The following is a 23,274-nucleotide window of genomic DNA, read 5'->3' on the forward strand; positions in this document are numbered from 1 at the left end:
GGGGCCAGGACCTTGGGGTCCAGGCCTGCTTTCGGGCAGCATGGATGTTTGACTGCTGCCCTCCTCGATGTCAGCGTCCTGGAGGTGTGTCGCTCACAGGGAGGGCAGGGTGTGTGAGATGGGCTGGAGGTGCCCAGGGTCCCCTGGCTGGAGGGCCAAGGCTGTACTCCTGCTGATCCTCTTCCCTTTGGGTTCCTGGGGGCCCGGGGGCTCCTCCAAGGGATGAAGGGGCAGCTGGAGTGAGATCCAAACGCCCCAGTATCCTCTGTTGTGGACACTGTTGTGGATTCCCACCAGTGCCTGCACCATAGTGCGGACTTCTCCTGCCATGGAGTGCATGTCCTGCACCAAGGTGTCCACTGCAGAGACCAGCCTCGCAGTGACGGCACCATCTTCAGATGAACCTGTATCCGAGATCACCATCACAGATGTCAGATCAGCCTTCTTGAAAGTTAACCCACGGATAGTGACTGGCCTGGGTGGGATACTCAGATTCAGCACGGACCAACTGACATGATATTCGCAGACAGCTTTAACCTTTCCTTACATGGATCTGAAGTCCCTACCTGCTTTAAGAAGACGACCATCATCCCTGTACCAAAAAAAAGACAGGAGTGTGCCTTAATGACTGTCACCCGGTGGCTCTGACATCCATTGTTATGAAGTGCTTCAAAAGGTCAATTGAGACACAGACCAACTCCAGCCTCACAGATTGCCTGGATCCATTACTGTTTGCCTATTGCCACAGCAGACGCCATCTCCCAGGCCCTACACTCAACACTGGAACACCTAGATAACAAAGACCCTGATGTCAGACTCCTATCTATTGACTATAGCTCAGCCTTCAACACCATTATTCCTACAAAACCCATCTCCAAACTCCATGGCCTGGGCCTCAGCTCCTCCCACTGTGACTGGCTCCTGAACTTTCTAACCAACAGACCACAGTCAGTAAGGATAGACAACAGCACCTCCGCCACGATCATCCTCAACGCAAACCGTGTCCTCAGCCCCCTACTATACTCCTTATACACCGATGACCGTGTGGCCAAATTCCACTCCAATTCAACTTTCAACTTTCCTGACGACACTACCACAGTGGGTCAGATCTCAAACAATGTCGAGACAGAGTACAGGAAAGAGATAGAGAATCTGGTGAAACAACAATGACCTTTTCCTCAATGTCAATAAAATGAAGGAGATAGTCATCATCTTGAGGAAGTCTAGTGGAGGCCACCAGCATCTGTACTTTCTCAGGAGGCTAAGAAAATTTGGCATGTCTACTAGACTCTCACCAACTTTTACAGATGCACCATAGAAAGCATTCTTTCTGGTTGTATCACAGCTTGGTATAGCTCCTGCCCTGCCCAAGTCTGCAGGAACTACAAAGGTTCGTGAACAAAGCCCAATCCATCACACAAACAGCCTCCCATCCACTTCCGACTGCCTCAGAAAAGCAATCAGCATAATTAAGGACCCCACGCATCCAGACCTTCTCTCTTCCACCTTCTTGCTTCGGGAAAAAGATACAAAAGTCTGGGGACACTTACCAACCAACACAAAAACAGTTTCTTCCCTGCTGCTGTCAGACTTTTGAATGGACCTACCCTGCATTAAGTTGATCTTTCTCTATACCCTAGCTATGACTACAACACTACATTCTGCACTGTCTCGTTTCCTTCTCTATGAATGGTATGCTTTGTCTGTATAGCGTGCAAGAAACAATACCTTTCAATGTATGCTAATACATGTGACAATAATAAATCAAATCAGAACCAAAGTGATCATTTATCTTCTTCTGACACTGCTGCCGCATCCTCTTCTGGAGTGCTTGCACTGACCAGGGCTGTCATTGCACCCCAGGAAGGGCTGGTAACCCTGCTGGAAGGCCATCTCCTGGAGCGAGGGTAGAGGGTGTCCCACCTCTGCTCCACTCCATCCAGGATCCTGGTGAGAGCTCCATCCCCTGCAGCCGTTGTGGAACAAGTGCTGGGGATACTGGGGAGCTGTTTATCTGGAGCTTCCCAGTGCTTGCAGCAGTTCAGTTGTAGCAGGGTAGGCGATTCAGAGGGAACATTGCGAAATGCGTGGGAATAAAACTTAATCCTAAGGAGCTTTAAGATTCAGCCCAAAAACATTTGCACGCAGTTGGCTGGAAAGACTTCATTTTTAATGCCAAAACCAAAGTTCTGTTATTTATTTTGGTCAGCTTTTGGCAAAAGCTTGTGGCAGCAGAGAAGGGAATTCTTTCTGTTGGAGGGACGTGAGTCTTTGGAAGTTTTCTTTCAAAAGCAGTTGGAGAGAAGTCGTTCCCAAAAAATTACTAAGGAAAATCTTAAACTTTAGGAAAAAGATTGTAAGAGCCAGCCAAACAGGAAAATGGGAAGGTTTCAGACCTGGACAAGTTTAACCACTGGCCAGGTTGCTAAGGTAACTGATTCATTCAATTCAGGTGATCCAGTCTGGGTGATCCAGACCAGGTGACCCATTCAGTTCAGGTGACCCAGTCTGGGTGATCCAGTCAACCCAGGTGACCCATTCAGTCCAGGTGACCCAGTCTGAGCGATCCAGACCAGGTGACCCATTCAGTCCAGATGATCCAGTCTGGTGGTCCAGCCTAGGTGATCCACTCAGTCCAGGTTATACAGTCCAGGTGATCCAGTCTGGGTGATCCAGCCCAGGTGACCCATTCAGTCCAGGTAATCCAGTCTGGGTGATCCAATTTGGGTGATCCAGCCCAGGTGACCCATTCATCCAGGTGATCTAGTCTGGGTGATCCAACCCAGGTGACCCATTCAGGCCAGGTTATCCAGTCCAGGTGACCCATTCAGTCCAGGTGATCCAGTGTGGGTGACCCATTCAGTCCAGGTGATCCAGTCTGTCCAGGCGATCCATTCCGGGTGATCCAGTCAGTCCAGGTGGCGGTGCAGGTGATCCAGGCAGTGTAGCGGTTCCTGCCTGTGTGTCCTCCGGGCGCCAGGTGGCGGTGCTGAGCGCGGGGCTGCCCCGAGCCCCCAGTCCCGGAGCCGCCGCCCCGCCGCTCCCTGACCCCGGCTCTCAGGCCCGGCGGGAGGCGCTGCTCGAGCCGCGGCCTAGCACTGCCCGGCTCCGAGCGCGGAGAGGCGGCGGAGGGAGAGACTCCCGGGAGGGGATTGAGGCCGATTACTCAGAAACTGCCTGGCAACCAATCGGCCCATCATCCTGCTGCTAGACCCCAGCCAAGCCAGGGAGACGGTGAGTCTGGGCGCGGGGGTCTCGGGCAGACGGGGAGTCTGGGCGCGGGGGTCTGGGGGAGACGGGGAGTCTGGGCGCGGGGCTGTCGGGCAGACGGGGAGTCTGGGCGCGGGAGTCTCAGGCAGACGGTGAGTCTGGGCGCGGGGGTCTCGGGCAGACGGTGAGTCTGGGCGCGGGGGTCTCAGGCAGACGGTGAGTCTGGGCGCGGGGGTCTGGGGGAGACGGGGAGTCTGGGCGCGGGGGTCTGGGGCAGACGGGGAGTCTGGGCGCGGGGGTCTGGGGCAGACGGTGAGTCTGGGCGCGGGGGTCTGGGGCAGACGGGGAGTCTGGGCGCGGGAGTCTGGGGGAGACGGGGAGTCTGGGCGCGGGGGTCTGGGGCAGACGGGGAGTCTGGGCGCGGGGGTCTGGGGCAGACGGGGAGTCTGGGCGCGGGAGTCTGGGGGAGACGGGGAGTCTGGGCGCGGGGGTCTCAGGCAGACGGTGAGTCTGGGCGCAGGGGTCTGGGGGAGACGGTGAGACGGGGAGTCTGGGCGCGGGGGTCTGGGGGAGACGGGGAGTCTGGGCGCGGGGGTCTCAGGCAGACGGGGAGTCTGGGCGCGGGGGTCTCAGGCAGACGGGGAGTCTGGGCGCAGGGGTCTGGGGGAGACGGTGAGACGGGGAGTCTGGGCGCGGGGGTCTGGGGCAGACGGGGAGTCTGGGCGCGGGGGTCTGGGGCAGACGGGGAGTCTGGGCGCGGGGGTCTCGGGCAGACGGGGAGTCTGGGCGCGGGGGTCTCGGGCAGACGGGGAGTCTGGGCGCGGGGGTCTCGGGCAGACGGGGAGTCTGGGCGCGGGGCTCTCGGGCAGACGGGGAGTCTGGGCGCGGGGCTCTCGGGCAGACGGGGAGTCTGGGCGCGGGGCTCTCGGGCAGACGGTGAGTCTGGGCGCGGGGCTCTCGGGCAGACGGTGAGTCTGGGCGCGGGGGTCTCGGGCCGACGGGGAGTCTGGGCGCGGGGGTCTCGGGCCGACGGGGAGTCTGGGCGCGGGGGTCTCGGGCCGACGGGGAGTCTGGGCGCGGGGGTCTCGGGCAGACGGTGAGTCTGGGCGCGGGGGTCTGGGGGAGACGGTGAGTCTGGGCGCGGGGGTCTGGGGGAGACGGTGAGTCTGGGCGCGGGGGTCTGGGGGAGACGGTGAGTCTGGGCGCGGGGGTCTGGGGGAGACGGTGAGTCTGGGCGCGGGGGTCTGGGGGAGACGGTGAGTCTGGGCGCGGGGGTCTGGGGGAGACGGTGAGTCTGGGCGCGGGGGTCTCGGGCAGACGGGGAGTCTGGGCGCGGGGGTCTGGGGGAGACGGGGAGTCTGGGCGCGGGGGTCTGGGGGAGACGGGGAGTCTGGGCGCGGGGGTCTCGGGCAGACGGGGAGTCTGGGCGCGGGGGTCTCGGGCAGACGGGGAGTCTGGGCGCGGGGCTCTCGGGCAGACGGGGAGTCTGGGCGCGGGGCTCTCGGGCAGACGGGGAGTCTGGGCGCGGGGCTCTCGGGCAGACGGGGAGTCTGGGCGCGGGGCTCTCGGGCAGACGGGGAGTCTGGGCGCGGGGCTCTCGGGCAGACGGGGAGTCTGGGCGCGGGGCTCTCGGGCAGACGGGGAGTCTGGGCGCGGGGCTCTCGGGCAGACGGGGAGTCTGGGCGCGGGGCTCTCGGGCAGATGGGGAGTCTGGGCGCGGGGCTCTCGGCAGACGGGGAGTCTGGGCGCGGGGCTCTCGGGCAGACGGGGAGTCTGGGTCTGTGGGGTCAGCACTGAGAGTTCAGGTCACCGCAGTGCTGGGTTATTAACGCTCTCATTCTTTAACGCAGGGTCCATGATGCCCGGCTTACCAGTGAAGCAGCCTCAGCTGATCCGCTCCAACCAGAAGGATGAATACTACCAGAGCTCACTGCGGAGCTATGCCAACGAGGCTTTCCAGATCTTTGCTGGTGAGACTCTGAATGTGTGCAGTGTGGGTGGAGGGAGAGCCGGTGACGCAACCTACTTCCCAGTAGCAATTTGAGCAACATTGAACTTCAGAATAAAATTATTATGTCTCCTGATTTTGGATGTGTTTACCAAAAGCCGGACTCTCAAAGTTCAAACAAGAGAAATTCAAAGGAGACATTTAACAGGCACTTGGACTTTAATTACTGGGATATTGGGGATCAGACTGTGATCCTTTGGCTATACTTTGGAGACCCTGTGTGTAACTTTCCTCTGTGGTCACTTTTACAAAATATTTTGCTTTAAGCCCCCTGATTATTTTGGGGGGTGCGTGGGGGACATGGTCTGTTTTCTGTGGGGTTGTGCTTTGTCCCGTGTTACAAAACAGTGCCTCTTCACTGTTGTAATCTCTGCACCATTCCTTTGACAAAATTACAACGTTTGCTGCAATAAATGACTCCCAGCTTCCCTTTCCCCGGTGAATCTCGAGTTGTGTCCTGTCTTTCCTGTTCTAATAATTTAATTACCTTCTCCTCCCCATTGCCCCAAAACTCTGTCAAACTCCCTCTCCACATCATAGTCGTTATTCTGAAATGGCCATGTTTTAAAGAACCAGTTTTCCTCCATTACACAGCTGTAGAACCTTAAGGTAAAATATAGAAGCAGGAGTAGGCCTTATGGTCCATCGGCCTTACTCAGTCCTTCAGGAAGATCATAGCTAAGCTTCTAAACAGGCTTTCCCATTCTGTCCTCCAGATGCCATGGCTGCCTCGCTGCCAAACATCTCTGTCAGTCTGAGGTTTCATCATTCTCCGTTCTCTGGGGGAGAGAATTCCAAAGATTCACAACCCTCTGAATGAAAATTCGGTGGCACGGTGGCTCAGTGGTTAGCTCTGCTGCCTCACAGTGCAGGGGCCCAGGTTTGAGTCCCAGTTTGGGTCATCCTCTGTGCAGAGTGTGCCCATCCTCCCCGTGTCTGCGTGGGTTTACTTCGGGTGCTCCGGTTTCCTCCCACAGTCCGAAAGACCTGCTGGTTAGGTGCATTGGCCGTGCTAACTTCTTCCTCAGTATACCCGAACAGGCACCGGAGTGTGGCGACTAGGGGATTTTCACAGTAACTTCATTGCAGTGTTAATGTAAGCCTTACTTGTGACACTAATAAAGTAAAATAACTTTTTAAAAATACCTTGTAATAAATAATAGATACCATTTGCCTGTATGTTACCTCGGATTTATGTACAAAAACATCCAAATTCCTCTGAAATATTAACGAGTTTATCTGACACCTTTTATGAAATATTCTGTTGTTCCATTCTTCCTGCTGGAGTGAATCATTTCATGCTTCCCCTACATTATACACCATTGGCCCATCCACTATCTTAGCACCCAGTTACTGTGCCTCCTTGTGACCTCTCGATATTCTTCCCTATACGATCCATAGGAGTAGTATAGGGACCTATACTACTCCTATACTACTCTTGAGCCGTGTGTTAACCAGAGTATGTACTTTAATGGCGTAGTACTCTCCTATAACCAGGAAGATATGGAGCTAATTGTCTGTTTCCTCTAATATACAGGTGCCAAGCGATGGCTGGAATGGAGGAAGGAGATCGAGTTACTGGCAGATCTGACATATTTTTCTCTAACAACCTTTGCAGGTCAGTCTGCATTATTATTATTCGGCATAACTTTGATTCTTTATGTCCGCAGATGTTACAGACTTGTATCTGCTCATAATAAGAGTCTCTGTTTGAATCTGTACAGGAGGTGACACAGTAGTGCACAGTGGTTAGCACTGTTACCTCACAGTGCCAGGGATTTGGGTTCATTTCTCGGTTTGGGTCACTGTTTATGTGGAGTCTGCACATTTTCCCCGTGTTTGCGTGGGTTTCCTCCGGGTACTCCGGTTTGCTTCCACAGTCCAAAGATGTGCGGGTTACATGGATTTGCCATAATAAATTGGCCCTTAGTGTTGGGGGGATTAGCAGGGTAAATATGTGGGTTTATGAGGATAGGGCCTGAGTGGGATTGTCGGTGCAGTCTCAATGGGCCGATTGGTCTCCTGCACTGTAGGGATTCTACACTACGTGAGTCTATTTGCTCCATGTCTTGCTCTCTCTATTTTAAGTGCTTTTATTTGCTGTGTCTGCCTGACCCTTTCTTGTGAGATCAGTTCCTGATTCTAGCATCCGCCAGCATCTTTCCATTTTGCTTCCTGTCTCTAACCGTTAACCCGTCCTTTTCCTCCTCGATTTTCCCAAGGGACAGGCTCTGTGCCCGGGTCTAACACTGCTTCATCCCAAAAACCGCCTTCTGCCCAAAGCTTTGCCTGGAAATTCTAGATAAATCCTGATGTTTAAATTTCCTGAGGGCGAGAGCTGGATTTTGCCTCACCTGCCTGGGCACCGGGGTCAAGGCTCTGGCGTTTCACTGGGGTGGGTACACTGAGAAGTCTCGCAACACCAGGTTAAAGTCCAACAAGTTTATTTGGAATTATGAACTTTCGGAGTCACTCATCTGATGAAGGAGCAGTGCTCTGAAAGCTCGTGATTCCAAATAAACTTGTTGGACTTTAACCTAGTGTTGTGAGACTTCCTGCTGTCATGGAAGGGACTCTTAGATTGCAGTTGGATTCAGGGATACACTTTGCTGATGTCGGGTGTCATTGTAGCCAGGTGAGATTGTTCTTATCTGTGAACTTGTGTGAGTGCAAGAGCCATTCAGCCCTTCAGGCTTGTTCTGTCATTCAGTAAGATTGTGGTTGGCTGGTGGGTTGTGACCCTCGTTGCTCCATTAGTGGAGGGAGCTCTTAACATGTCCCACCATCACGCCAGCTTTCATTCATAGTTACATGAAGCGCTGTTGCATCTTGAAGGTGCTATATCAATGCAATTTTCTGTTGTTGTAAATTTCCAGCTGACCAATCTATTGCTTTGACTGTGCAGGTTACCAGACACTGGGTGAAGAGTATGTGAACATTGTCCAGGTGGACTCCAGTGGGCAGCGGGTGCCGTCACCAGCCAGGCGGGCAGCCCTCATCATCCTTCACACTTGCGTTCCTTACCTGCTGGACCGAGGACTGAACCGGCTGGAGCAGGACCTGCAGGCAGAGAATGAGGGATTCCGGACAGTGGAGCACAGACAGGTGGCGGTGAGGCCAGGGCTCTCTAACTGGCTGCAAGGAGCTGTCAGCACCCTGACTGCGCAGCAGAGGAAAGTGTTGCTGCAAGCTGTCTGCGTCCTCCGACAGGCAGTCTCCTTCCTTCACCGTCTGCATCTGGGTATTTTCTACCTCAATGGAGCTTTCTACCATATTGCCAAAAGATTCACCGGCATTACCTACGTAAGCCCTTTGTGCCAATCCAACAGTAGATCATATTGATGCATTACTGAGAGATAGAAAGTGTAAGCAACAACTGCATATTGCAGCCCAGCAGAGACCTTACGTATATTCTTGGGAAGGACAACCCGTGGGGAAATGTTACAGGTCCATGTGGGTGCTGTAGATTGATGTGGTCTACACGTCAGTGTTGCTATCTTACTGTAGTTTACTGACTGTTGTCTCTGTTCTGTGTAGCTATGCGTGCGTGGTCTGTTCAGTGACAGTGTTGGACTCCGGCGGAGTTACGAGCTGCTGGGAAAAGTTTCTCTGCTGCAGCTGGCCCTGACTGTCGCCATGCAGATCAACAGCTATCGACAAAGGCAGCGTGCCCGGCAAGAGTGGAAACTTCACCGTAACCTTCCGTGCTCAAAGTATGGGTGACATGCCCCCTGCTTTTCCACAGTCGTTGCTAATTATCGTTCATATTGTCCAAAGTTCCTCTTGGTGCAGTCATGCTAGTTAAAGGAAGCAGCAGTCTTCACTCATTAGCATTAATAGGTTCTTGATTAATAAGGAGATCAGGGGTTAGGGGGAAAAGGCAGGAGAATGGAGATGAGAAAAATATCAGACATGATTGAATGATGGAGCAGACTTGACAGGCCAAGTGGTTTAATTCTGCTCCTGTTTTATGGTCTAATATTAGCTAAAATGATGTGTCCATTGTGGTTCTGGGTGTGAGAGCCAAAAGCAGCCATAGAGTCACAGAGGTTTACCCCATGGAAACAGGCCCTTCAGCCCAACTTGTCCATGCCACCTTTTTTTAAACCCTTAAGCTAATCCCAATTGCCCACATTTGGTCCATATCCCTCTATACCCATCTTGTCCATGTAACTATCTAAATGCTTTTTAAAAGACAAAATTGTACCCGCCTCTACTACTATCTTTGGCAGCTTATTCCAGCCACTCACCACCCTCTGTGTGAAAAAAACTGCCCCTCTGGACGCTTTAGTATCTCTCTCCTCTCACCTTAAACCTATGCCCTCTGGTTTTAGATTCCCCTACCTTTGGGAAAAGATATTGACTATCTAGCTGATCTGTGCCCCTCATTATTTTGTAGACTTCTATAAGATCACCTCTCAGCCTCCTGTGCTCCAGAGAAAAAAGTCCCAGTCTATCCAGCCTCTCCTTATAACTCAATCCATCAAGTTCCGTTAGCATCCTAGTAAAACTTTTCTGCACTCTTTATAGTTTAATAATATCCTTTTAATAATAGGGTGACTGGAATTGTGCACAGTAGCCTCACCAATAATTGTACAACTTCAACACGACATTCCAACTCCTGTATTCAATGTTCTGATGACACCAACCATGCTGAATGCCTTCTTCACCACTCTGTCCAACTGTGTCTCCACTTTCAAGGAGCTATGAACATGTACCCCTAGATCTCTTTGTTCTGTAATTCTCCCTCATGCCCTACCATTAACTGAGTAAGTCCTGCCCTGGGGTTCAATCTACCAAAGTGCATCATCTTGTATTTGTTTAAATTAAACTCCATCTGCCATTCGTCAGTCCACTGGCCAATTAGTCAAGATCCTGTTGCAATCCTAGCTAACCTTCTACACTATGCCACCAATCTTGGTGTCATCTGCAAACTTACTAACCATGCCCCCTATATTCTCATCCAAATCATTAACATAAATGACAAATAACAGTGGACCTAGTACAGATCCCTGAGGCACACCGCTGGTCACAGGTCTCCAGTTGAAAAATAATTCTCTACAACCACCCTCTGACTTCTGTCAAGAAGCCAATTTTGTATCCATTTAGATACCTCACCGTGGATCCCGTGAGATTTAACCTTATTGCAACAGCCTACCATGTGGTACCTTGTCAAAGGCCTTGCTAAAGTCCATGTAGACAACATAACCTGCACTGCCCTCACCTACCTTCTTGGTTACCCCTGTGGCAAGAGAGCTACCCTGACACACAGATAACATCTAATTGATCTTAATATCCTGGGTTAGAAGCAGAGGAGTTCAATAACAGGGCCTGACACCAGCAATAAGTCATTTCTCACTTTGAAATCATAATTCCAAAATGCAACAGCACCACCTCTGGAGGGGAGGTGCAATTCGTGTGACATGTTTACGTAGATAATTACCATTATAGACATGTAGATAGGAATTTAACATAAGATTTTTTTAATACAGGAATGAAAACATGAACAGAAACAGGGGAGAATTCACAGAGGCATTACTCTCTTTCACAGGAATTCCTCTCGGGACCTTTCAGTGCGCAGCTCCAGGTGTATTTTGTGTTTGGAAGAACGTAGGCACTCAACAGCTACACCATGCGGACATCTCTTCTGCTGGGAATGCATCACCGAGTGGTGCAATACAAAGGTGAGTCAGCAACAAACAACTTGCATTCATATAGCACCTTTAATGAAATAAAGTATTCAAAGCTGCTTTGCAGGAATGATACCAAATCAAATTGGACATCCAGTACCATGAAAAACATATCCGTACAAGAGACCAAAAGCTTGCTCAAAGGGGTATGTTTTAAGGAACATCTTTAAAGAGACCAAAAGTGAAAATGCTGGAAAATCTCAGCAGGTCTGACAGCATCTGTAAGGACAGAAAAGAACTGATGTTTCGAGTCCAGCTTTTTTCTCTCCTTACAGATGAGCTGAGATTTTCCAGCATTTTCTCTTGGTTTCAGATTCCAGCATCTGCAGTAATTTGCTTTTATATTTTAAAAGAGGGAGACTGAATTCCAGAGTTTGGGGCCTGGGCAGCTGAAGGCAGTCACCAGTGCTGGAGTGATGCATAGCAGATACATAAGAAGCTAGACTATGGAGACCTCTGAGGGTTGTAGGGCACTTTGGACATGGATTTGAACTGCATACCTGGGAAAAGGAGGAATCAACTTTTGTGTCCAGTTTATAGTAGGGATAACCTCCTGCTCATTGTCTTTCCAACAGTAAACACAGGAAGTGCTGGCAGCGCCAGAGAGGGAACCAGTTAATGTGTCGAATCTGTACGATCCAGAGCCATACAGACTCAAAACGTTAACTCAGTTTCTCTCTCTGCAGGTGCTACCATACCTGCTGAGATTTACCAACATTTCCTGTTGTTTGTTTTAAAGCAGCCATGGTATTTTGCTTTTATCTTTCTAACAGTGTTTCTTTAAATAGGAAGCAAAGGAGATGCAATCTTAGTCACTGTGCTATATCCAAGTAGTATATTATGTGCAGAGCTCTGAGCCACTTTATTAACACTGATTTCTGCCTCTCACTACAGGATCAATTGTTAATTTGTTCATTTTATTTGCAGGCAGAGTGTCCACTTTGTCGGGAGACATTCCAGCCCCACAGACTCATCTACTTGCGTCATTACATTTAGGATGCAGGAACTTGCACTGCTGCAGCGTCTGTCCCAGTCTCTGGAGATCCCAAAGCACTTTTCAGCTAATGAAAGTATTTTTGAAATGCAATCAGTGTTGTAAAGTAGGAACGAGGCATCTCGCTGGTAATCCACTGACTGCAATTGCACTGTGGGTGACACTGATCCTCCACAACACCGGCTCTCTGCTGATAGAGTGAATGAAACAACTGGGTCACCACTGGGGGATTTGTGTCAAAACAGTAAACTGGACAAGTGGGCCGAAAGATTACTGCTTTCAACATCACACAAGAACTTTCAAGCCAAGACTGTTGTTTGATGCTTTGCCACTGTTCGTTTCTCTTCCTGTCCTCGGACATTATTCCTGTGGTCCAATTCCACTAAATCTCTGAAAGCTCAGTCGTTCTGTGCACCTATTGGAGTACTTCAGAAGAATGCAGTGCTTTGCTCACTGGTGAGCAGGCAGGAGTCCTGGCTGATCATCTCCACAGCACGGTGAGACAGTGGTTAGCACTGCTACCTCACAGTGCCAGGGATCCAGGTTCGATTCCTGGCTCGGGTCACTATCTGTGGTCTGTGTTGAGTCTGCATGGGTTTCCTCCCACAGTCTGAAGGGTGTGTAGGTTAGGATGCATTGGCTATGCTAAATTCTCCCTCAGTGTATCCAAACAGGTGCCAGAGTGTGGTAACTGGGGATTTTAACTTCATTGCAGTGCTAATGGAAGTCTACTTGTGACACTGATAAATAAACTTAATTTCTCCTCAGCCCTGGTATGCATGAGGGCAGCTATTGTCCTGGTTAGCATGATGCATATCTGGAACCTTCCTGCTGTGTGTAGCCGAGTTGAGAGTTGTTTAACAATGTTTCCAACGTATTTGTTCATACTTTGGGGAAAATAACTAACTGCAAATAAGTAATCAGGATTCAATGGTCAGGCCAGTCACTTTATTTAATTCCTTTAATAGTTTCATGTTTGTTTTCCCCCAAGGGAAGAGAGCTGAGAAACAGCATTACAAATTTAATTATTTTGTTCACCTTTATTACAAGTAAAATAAAAGTAATAACATCTGTGATGCAAAATCGGGACATCTTAAAACCTAGCACAAGAAACATGTTTTGTTAAAGAAAGGTAATTAGCTGTGTATGTGGTTGAAGAATGGTATTGCAGAATGCAGCACGTGTCTCAATCTGCACAATTGACTGGTTATTTGGCTTTATATAAAATTATATAACTGCACCGTTGTAAGGGCTGCTTTCTCCCTAATCTGGTTTTAAAACATCAAACTCACCTACATCATCACACTGGGACGAGCCGACAGGAACAAATAAACAACTTTGATATTGCACAAAACACTTCCTGTGCCATGTTCTAAATTTATCCCCAGTTGTTCCCACCACCAGTGAACAGATCTGTAACCATCAATAATTCCATCCTCATGGAATCAAATTTCCAACTCTCAATATAATCCCAGCTCAGGAAGAGACAGGTGGTTTTTTTAGTAAAAGGAGATGGGATTTAATCTATGAAGGGAAGCTGGGAATTCTGCCTCCAGACAGTTGTTGCTGCAGCGGTTTGGTGCTGAAATAGGAGTGACGTAGCAGAGCCACGGACATTGTTACAGTGTGAAGCAGCAAATAGCCACAGTTAGTCTTAAAAAAATAAAATCTCTGTACAAGCACAGCTGGTGGAGCTGCTTCACCTGACGTCAGAGGATGAGAACGGGTGGACCACCTGCTCAGCAGTGCCGTGTTTGCACATGATGCACACCTAGCAATGTTGCGTTTGCACACTGTGCACACACCCAGCGTTTAACAAGTCAGCTGCTCTTGCCTTATACCCTGCTGAGGTGAGAAGTTTCTTCAAGAACAGGTGCCACCACTGGCAAGCAATCCCAGTAAATGTTCAATAGCTGCTACCATTAGTACAATGCAGACACACACTGGTTCACAACATAACGTAGCAGTATGACTAAGTTTTCAACTTTTTTCTCACACACTTGTGCCCTCGGTTCCAGAACCTATTTCTGTTTTGTTCGCCTTGGTTCTCTCCCCATAGTTCCTGGTGTGCTGACTCGTGCTGAGGGTAAATAGTTACACATGCTGTCCTCAACTCAGTGGTAACGTTTCCTGTTTCCATCTCAACCAAAGTCTCTGATCCCCTGGGTGTAGGAAAGGAGAGTAACGCACAACAGACAAAACACCCACAAATGTGCACCTTTTAACAGGGATTCTGATGCTGATCAGGGATCCTAACTGATCCTGTCCCTGCCTACAAACCATCAATCCTGCGATCCCCAACCAGCTGCAGTGCAAAGCAGATCCCTGCTGCAAAGTCCGTGCTAATGGTGGACAAGTCCAGTGGGAATGAGTGTCACCTGGCACCACTCAGCACTGACTCAACACCCATCCTAACTGCATCAGTTCCTGCACATCACACTCTTGCTGTGATTTAAAAATATATCTATATATCATGTATCTAGGATATGCACTCCAAGACAAACAAAAATGCAAGTTGAGTCTGGGGCAGCTCGACTAGCAAACCCAGAGTTATGAGGTGGGGTGGCATTCCAGGTATGCTGCATCTGCCAGCACCAGATTCAAGGATGTGGCTTTTGTCATACATTTTGGGTGAACTGGGGTCTGATTCAGGACGTCACGTGGAGAAGGGAATGACGTGAGAAAACTTAGGCCAATGTAAATTTCCCACTAGTTTGAAATCACTTTTAATCCAAAATTAGAATAAAATGTATTGTTTAATAAAAAGCAAATCCAATGCAGACCAGAAAGACTGACATTATTAAGTAATGTGGAAGCAGGAGTTGGAATAATGTGGGAAGAGCATGGGCACCATACATTGTAGTGTACTGTTTGTGCTCCCATCAATCCACTGTAGTAACCATTAGACAGGTGCACTTTAAAGTCAGGTTCCAGTGAATACAACAACTAAAATACAAAATGGAAAGTCACATTTACTCTAAACTAAGTTGGGTTAAACTGACTGGCTTCTATCACAAGGAACGTGAGTCTTGTTTATATGTTTCAAACAGACAATGAGACACATCTGAAAGGCCAAGGGCTTTCACATTTCTGCTGATTTCTTTTCCAAATTGCTGATTTTATTCAAAAACAAATCTAATCTACACTTGGTCTGAAATCCTCTGGGGTTGTGAGGTTAAATTCCCATAGAATCAAAGTGTTTAGGTTGGAGGGAGCAGGAAAAACTTAACCCCCACCTCATTCTCCCAGCCTCCTCCTCCACACACACCCAACCCCCCTTCCACACACACCCAACCCCCCTTCCCCACGCACCCAGCCCAAAAGTGCTTCTAATCTGTTACTTTAAAGATATAAATCAGGACGTTATTCCATCAGCGAATAGATTAACTCACCTGTCAGGAACTTCTACTGTCAAACTGGAGAATTGAAATCATATAGCCAAATGACCAATAAGCTACCTGTTCCTTTTGACCCCCTGCCCTTCAATGTGTTAAGCTGGACTGAGCATTCATTCAGGTCTATCAGGCCACTCAAGTCTCAGCCAACTATCTGAACAGGGAAACATCAGACCCAATGTTCATTTCTCAGCTGGCTGTCTGTCAATTGCAGTCAAGGCCACAGGCTGTTGCTTTGCTCTGGAGTAGCTCCGAGTGCTGCCTCCCCTGACTGCAACTGCACACTACAATGGGTAATTTTCATTTCCCACTGCTGCCTCATAGCGCCAGGAACCTGGGTTCAATTCTCCGTCACTGTCTGCGAAGTCTGCATGTTCTCCCCATTTCTGCGTGGGTTTCCTCCCACAGTCCAAAAGACGTGCTGGTTAGATACACTGGCCATGCTAAATTCTCCCTCAGTGTATCCAAACAGGCACCGGAATGTGGTGACTAGGGGATTTTCACAGTAACTTCATCGCAGTGTTAATGTAAGCCTACATGTGACACTAATAAAAACGAAACATAATCCAATCACAACTATGCAGCAATCTCTCATAGCTGCTTTTCATAACCCACTCTATTATTTAAATCATCCTAGCTACTCACTATAGAACAATGTAGAATACACATGTGCCCTATTTCCACCACTTCACTGCAACTGGAGGCTCAAATTAGTGTCCACCATAACAGTTTGAAAGGTTCTCCGATGAGTGATTGAACTGGTTTAATGTCTACAGATCTATTCTGGGGCATTTCTAATATCTCTTTAGTTTGCCCATACCACTGCTCAGAGTACTTATCTTACTTTATGAAAAAAAATCCATCCTTCTCCCCCTCCCCTATTCCTTACAGTGGGCTTGCTACTTGATGTAAACACAGTTACCTCAGCTCCATTGTACCTTAAAGCTACTTCCTTTGCACACATGAAAACTGATGAGCCTTAGTAGTTTTAAAAAAAGCAGAACAAAGCAAATTCTGAAGCGCTTACTTGTAATTCTTGGTACCTTGTTACAATCTAAAGTTCAAAGCTCAGCTTCTCAAATTCTTACTAGGAAATCTTATAATCAAAATTTGATTTCTTGCTTGTTATTAGCACCTGGCCTGATGAATTTAGAGCCCAATGCCAGTAGATGCCAATGTCCTTAAAAGTTCATGTGGGATTTTAAAAAAGGGGGTCGATAGGGATGCTTGATCCCCATCTTCATAGAATCCCTACAGTGCATAAGGAGGCCATTTGGCCCATCTTCAAGCTGTGTGGTTACACAGCTGTCAAAAGCAAGTTTCATAAGCTGCAAGCCTGAGCTTTTCTTGCAACCAACTTTCATTCTCCAAGATCCTCCCATTGCAACCTTGATTGCTCCCCCACAAAGAGACCTGAATATAAAGATGGAGCTTCCAAAATGTCAATACACCCTGAAAATACAGTAAAGAACCATCCCTTCCCAACTAATAAATACCAACTACCTGACATTGTTGAATCTTAATACTGCAAAAGTTTCTTGCCAAAAGCCTTAATAACCTGGGGACTCATAGCAAATAATCTAATTACCCAAGTATGGAACCGGTTTGATATTTTAATTATTCTTTTCCAAAGACATAAAGGAGGAAGTACAGTTGGAGCAACTGACAGAGGGAATACAATTAAAGGGAAACTTAAATGAAGTCACCTATAAATTAAATCAAAATGGTCTGGGGGAAAAAATCTGCATATTTATCATATTATAAAGACAATGTCTCTGCGCCAAGAGAAATCTCAAAAACTAAATCACCTTCTAAAATGTACCCTTCAGAAAGGCCTGGAGCAAACATGATAATAATAAAGTCATATCACCATTGTGATTACTGTCCAATGTTTACATGTAAAGGGGGAGAGGAGAAGATAACCCAGGAGTGCCAAGCAGCACTTTCTCTAACTGGCAAACGTTTTCGCAGGATCTTCCTTCCCCTTGTACGTCCTTTTTCCATGTGTGAACGGTAAATACCTGTACTTGATCATATGCTGTTTAAAAAAGGATAAAAGAAAAATTACTGAACTACACTGACATACAATTTCTCACATAGCAACATCCCAGGAAATGTGGTTATCTAGGTATTGGACACCATCCAGAACGCTCCCCTTAACGGCCCCTCTCAATGTAAAATCCAGTACAGGGGTTGCTAATAGACTATTTGACTTTGCTGGACATCACTGGATTGTTGGTTACTGGATAGTGGTCCAGCAGTGGGATCACAAGTGAATAGTTTTTATTCCCCCAACCCAGGGGTCATCACTGAATGTGGACAATTATACCAGCTCAGCACTGACCGAGGCACTGACTGGCAGCCTTTTGGCTTGGATGATCCAACCCTCAAATGAGCTAACAACATCGCCCAGAACCAATATTACAGAAGCCCATTTGTGCTGAGTTGTAGGCATTTTTTGCTGTTGACTGGGACCTACTTGGGAATGCCCAAACTCATTTCCATCTGGACCTACACACTTGGCAGCAATGGAGGATCAACATCTCATCGTGTAGGGGTGGATGTGAAACCAGTGAAAAGACAAGTGTGTCCTAACTCCTTGTATCTTACAAAAGTCCTGATGCGTAAATATAAAATAAAAGCATAGAAAAATAATTAGGTTTTAGACTCTATGGTCTGATGTCTTCAGGAATTTTACAGGTCTCCATCTTGTACAATTAAAGCTGCAGTTTGGGATTCTTTCCACCCAAGTTTCAGTACCCAGCACTGTATGTAGTTAATGATGTGGGTCCTCTGTATGTTACAGAATAAAGCAATAAAACTGCCTTCAGAACCAACTCTTGGGCGGCATGACGGCACAGTGGTTAGCACTGCTACCTCTCAGCGCCAGGGACCTGGGTTCAGTTCCAACTTTGGGTGACCGTGCGGGGTCTGCATGTTCTCCATGTCTGCATGGATTTCTTCCGGGTGTTCTGGTTTCCTCCCACAGTCCAAAAAACATGCTGGTTAGGGTGCATTGGCCATGCTAAATTCTCCCTTAGTATACCTGAATGGGCGCCATAATGGTGCGACTAAGGGATGTTCATAGTAACTTCATTGCAGTGTTGATCTAAGCTTACTTGTGATACTAATAAATAAAAAAACCTGCAGCATAAGCAATGTGATGCGCTGTCATCAAAGCCACTGAGACCCATCTGCAATAGAAGTTTCACACTCTGCCTCACTCATACTCACAGTGGCATGTTTACTGTTGGAAATGCACTGGATTTACCTTAATCTGCCTCTTCATGGTAATGCAGAAGAGCATAATGAAGTACATGACCAGGATTGGCCAGAAAACGGGCACATTGAAGGCATCGAAAAATGTGCAAACCATGGCTACTATGATTCCCTTTGTAGCAGAGTGCCTGAAATCAAATATAGACAAACAAAAGTTATTTTCACACCTGGCAGTTTTGAGCACACCGTGCTGGCTCTAGGTGTGGTATAGAATTACACCTTTCAAATGGCTATTCTTTACCTATAAACCAAGGCAAGCGCCAGCTAGCTACTAGACTGCTGGAAGAATCAGCCACATATAGAATCAGAGTCCCTGCAGTGCCCATTGAGACTGTGCCAATTCAGTATCTTACCCAGGCCCTCTCCCCTGCCCTCCACCTGTAACCCCACACATTTATTTGGGAGAATTGCCCCCAAAAAACTCTAAGAGGCAAATTTGCGAGGAAATAAGAGTAACTTGTACTGGTTTTTTTTGGCACGATTTTCAGAGTGAATCTCCCATACCCTGCGCACTGCAGAGTGCCCTCGCGAGATTCACACTGAAAATTAGTGAGTGGGACCTTTTCCCGCTAGAGAAGTCAGCAGCATAGCGCTGAATGGCCAGTGCGCACGTGCTAATCTGTCCGCACTGAGTTTGACACATGCTCAGTGGCCCCACACTGCCAGCCTCCCAATCACTGGCCTCCCAGACCAACCCCAATCTCCCCGACACACCCGCTCCCACAAACCTGGATGGCTAGCCCTGATCACCCCCTTCCTTCACTCTATCACCAATCATCTGGCAGATGATAGCAGGAACCCCATCGATTAGTCCCCTTTAGGCCCTGCCACCTCTGGCCCTGAACCCTTGGCACTGCCCAATGCTCAGTGAATGCAATTGTAAATTCTGTTGGAGTGAATGTCCCCGGGGGGGGGGGGGGGCACTAATGATATTGAGATCCAGATTTAAATATTGTAATCAGCTCCACATCAAAAAATAAACGTTTAGGCTTACTCTCAATTTCTTGTTAGGTAATTAATTCTCTATCCATGCTAATATGTTACCCCCTACAGCATGAGCAACAACTAAAGTAACTTCAGCCAGAATGAACTGTTTTGAGTCTCGGGACTGCTGTTGTACGGGCAAACAAAGCAACTATTTCACACACAGGTCTACATTCAGTGACATTGTGAAAAGAGCATAGAAATCATTATTTGCCTTCAGTGACCTGGAGCTTAAAGCTGTCCCACAAATATACAATTTGTACTTTAAAATATTTTGACACAAGCTGTCAAAATTTTCTCAATTAAAATTCTTGTACATACATTTACAGTGTGAAACTTGCCTCGCTGTAATTTCTGGCACAGGTTCTCAGTGTTATCTAAAGACAAACTGCTGTGCTTCGAACAAGAAATCGCCATTTCTGCTTTTTTTTCCAACTTAATCTTAATAATGAATTAAAGTGTTATATAAGAATAATGGCAGAACGTATAATTTTAAAATGGGGGCTCGATTATATCTGCAAGTCTAGGTCCAATTATCTGTAGCCTTCCAATCCAGTTTCACCTGAAGACTACACTTTAATTTGGCTTGCAAGGTCATGGGGATTTGACTAGTATTTAGAACAAATATCTAGATGAAATAATGCAGGCACTCTGACAGGAGTCCTGCAATTTCAGTAATATTAATTTAAAATTCTTGTGATTCACATCACAACTTCCAGGAGTCTAATTAGCTGAGGGTCAGATCTGATTGAAACCCACTGCCTTCCGATTGAGGAATCCATCATCACACAGGTCATAATGGTGGCACAGTGGTTAGCACTGCTGCCTCACAATGCTAGGGACTGGGTTCAATTCCCGGCTTGGATCACTTTCTGTGCAAAATGAGTTTGCACATTCTTCTCGTGTCTGCACGGGTTTCCTCTCTCAGTTTAAAAAACGTGCTGGTTAGGTGCATTGGCCGTGCTAAATTCTCCCTCAGTGTACCTCAACAGGCGCCAAAGTATGGCGACTAGGGGATTTTCACAGTAATTTCGTTGCAGTATGAGTGTAAGCCTACTTGTGACTAATAAATAAACTTTAAATTCTGATGTTGGTATGGAGTGCAGGATGACAGTGTTTTGGGAATATTGTGGATAACATAAATTAGATGGTGACTACTTTGAGTTTGCTTTGGTTAATTCTAGAGGACAATCTGACCGTTGGGACAATTTTCAACCCTAACAACATTTCAGTTATCCTAAAGAAAAGTAGATTCTGCTCATACAGACCTGTGGAGTCAGCAACAATCCATGTCACAAACCCTATACTCCAGTCACCTCTCTCATATCCTCCCCGGCAACGGTCTCAGTTGAACCTGATGCGCCTTTAGCTAAACTCCAGAATTCTCTTCCTAAATCCTTCCATTTCTCCTCCCTCAAGATCCTCTTCAGTAAACAACTCTTTAAACCAGGCTTTTGGTCAAAGCCCCTTATCCTTTGGTGAAATTCCTTGGGATGTCCTACAGTAAAATTGCTACATTCATACAAGTGTTGTTGGGAGCTCTCAAGCTCTTTCACTATACATGACACATCATCCAGCATCATTGTACAAGGCTGCATGAAGGGACAGTTACTTACCTTCTGCCCCAATTAGTGTCTCCAGGCATCAACTCCACACTCTGTACAAGCCTCCACTCAAGCAGTAAAAATAATACAGGAACTGCCAATGAACACTTTACTCAGAGGGAGATTAAAATTAGAATTCACTACCACATGGCGTGGATGAAGTGACAGCATAGGTGAATCTAAGGAGAAGCTAGATGAGTATGAAGGAGAAGGGAATAGAAGGATATGGTGATTGGATGAGATGGATGGGGTTGAAGGAGGCTCAGGTGGAGCATAAACAGATGCATTAGCAAGTTGGGCTGAAGGGCCTATTTCTGTGCTGTAAAGTCTATGCCATTGGTTAGCACTACTGCCTCACAGCACCAGGGACTTGAGTTTGAATCCCGCTTGGGTCACTCTGTGCGGAGTCTGCACGTTCTCTCCATGTCTGCATGGGTTTCTTCCAGGTACTTTGGTTTCCTCCCACAGTCCGAAAGATGTGCTGGTTAGGTGCACTGGCTATTCTAAATTCTCTCAGTATTCCCGAATAAGTGCCAAAGTGTGGCAACTAGGGGATTTTCACAGTAACTTTATGACAGTGTTAATGTAAACCTACTTGTAATAATAATAAATAAACTTTATCACGTGCTTGGTAGCTGATAATTATTTTAAACTGCAAAGTGGTACTTCCTTCCTGTCCAATGTGATCGGAATGCTTTTCATGGGTATATCACATTGCCTCTGGCACTATCACTTTCCTTGCTATTATAAACACACTGGTTCAGCCAAGTGCATCAGTGTGCTTATATTTCAACGCAAAGTACCATGACACAATTACAGCACTGTACAGGTCTCACTAGCTGTCAACTGTCAAGCCTCTACATATAAAAACAAATCTAATAACTTCTACTATCTGCTGTCCGTATTGTTAGTTTTCTAGAAAAAGTGAAAAGTCCAGGCCGCAGGCAACATAAAACAGAGACCAGTAATACAGAATTTGGATCTGGTGGTGCTGTTACTGTGGAGGAAGATTGTTCTAGACTCTAAATCACTTACCAGAACTTGAACTCTGGCAGCCTTCTTATAAAGGGTCTAAACTCCTCGTTTTGCTTTGTCGGTAAAGCAGGTCCATCATCTGGGAAGGAGAGAAAAAGAATATTAACACTGACTAGCAGTTGGAATGTGGCAGCCGCACAGAAAAAAAGAACTTGCATTTATACAATCCCATAACAGCAAGGTGACACAGTGGTCAGTACTGTTGCCTCCCAGCGCCAGGGACCCAGGTTCAATTCTAGCCTCCAGTAACTGTCTGTGTGGAGTTTGCACATTCTTCCCGCGTCTGCATAGGTGTCCTCTGGGTGTTCCAGTTTCCTTCCACAATCCAAAGATGTGTGGGCAAGGTTGATTGGCCATGTTCAATTATCCCTTAGTGTCCGGGGGACTAGCAGAGTAAATACGTCAGGTTCCAGGGATAAGGTCTGGGTGGGATTGTTGTCAGTGCAGGTTCGATGGGCCGAATAGTCTCTTTCTGCACCTTAGGGATTCTATAATTATTATGTTTTACTGGATTGAAGCGTAGTCACCATTCTACTGCAGAAAAACATGGCAGCCAATTTGTACACAGCAAGATCCCACATACAGCAAAGCAGTAATAACCACACTAACTCTAGTAAAGAGTCTCACAACACCAGTAAGAAACTTCTTACTGTGCCCATCCCAGTCCAATGCTGGCATCTCCATGTCATGCATACTATCTATGGTTGCCTGTTGTTTGAAGAATGAATATTGACCTAAAACCAGGGACAAATTGCTTGTTTTTCTATGAAATAGTGCCATGGATCTTTCACGTCTACCTAATAACCAAGACTCTTGTTTGCTTTAACATTTCACCAGGACTACAGCATCCCTCAGTACTGTGCTGACTGTCTGCCAAGATTTTTATGCAAGTCCCTGGAGTGGGACTTGAACCCAGAATCTTCTGAGTTAGAAGCAGAAGTGTCACCAGCCTAGCCATAGCTGCCAGCAGAGTAGGTCACAGATCAATGTTCCTTGCTGTTTGGTTGTGTCTGCAGAGGCCGTGTCAGGGAGACGTGATGATTTTATAACATGGACCCATTTGAACCACAAACTA

The 23,274-nt window shown here is 47.4% G+C and overlaps 2 protein-coding genes across 3 annotated transcripts in view; one reads left to right on the top strand and one right to left on the bottom strand.

Moving 5' to 3' along the window:
- Positions 1-2,987: 2,987 nt before the first annotated feature.
- Positions 2,988-12,698, top strand: pex10 (peroxisomal biogenesis factor 10). Its single transcript, XM_080182489.1, has 7 exons — positions 2,988-3,234; positions 5,061-5,180; positions 6,756-6,836; positions 8,124-8,521; positions 8,756-8,931; positions 10,770-10,902; positions 11,836-12,698. Exons 2-7 carry the CDS (start codon positions 5,066-5,068, stop codon positions 11,902-11,904), a joined length of 972 nt encoding a protein of 323 aa, XP_080038615.1. The 5' UTR covers positions 2,988-3,234; positions 5,061-5,065; the 3' UTR covers positions 11,905-12,698.
- A 130-nt stretch (positions 12,699-12,828) lies between these two features.
- The window catches only part of rer1 (retention in endoplasmic reticulum sorting receptor 1), a 42,677-nt gene continuing 32,231 nt past the window's right edge, over positions 12,829-23,274 (bottom strand). For both annotated transcript variants that reach the window (XM_080182490.1, XM_080182491.1), the window contains exons 5-7: positions 22,200-22,278; positions 18,569-18,704; positions 12,829-17,335 (exon numbers count right to left, since the gene is read on the bottom strand). In XM_080182490.1, coding sequence (XP_080038616.1) covers positions 17,246-17,335; positions 18,569-18,704; positions 22,200-22,278 — 305 coding nt within the window. In that variant the 3' untranslated portion in view covers positions 12,829-17,245. The remainder of the gene's footprint in view (positions 17,336-18,568; positions 18,705-22,199; positions 22,279-23,274) is intronic.

Source organism: Carcharhinus amblyrhynchos, unplaced genomic scaffold (assembly GCF_965287045.1).
Source record: "Carcharhinus amblyrhynchos unplaced genomic scaffold, sCarAmb.v2.hapA scaffold_56, whole genome shotgun sequence".
Taxonomy (NCBI): Eukaryota; Metazoa; Chordata; class Chondrichthyes; order Carcharhiniformes; family Carcharhinidae; genus Carcharhinus; species Carcharhinus amblyrhynchos.

Coding starts and splice junctions, on each gene's coding strand:
- pex10 (XM_080182489.1), top strand. CDS start 5,066: ATGATGCCCGGCTTACCAGTGAAGCAGCCTCAGCTGATCCGCTCCAAC. Junction 6,837..8,123: donor TTCTCTAACAACCTTTGCAG/GTCAGTCTGCAT, acceptor TTGACTGTGCAG/GTTACCAGACACTGGGTGAA. Junction 8,932..10,769: donor CGTAACCTTCCGTGCTCAAA/GTATGGGTGACA, acceptor TCTCTTTCACAG/GAATTCCTCTCGGGACCTTT.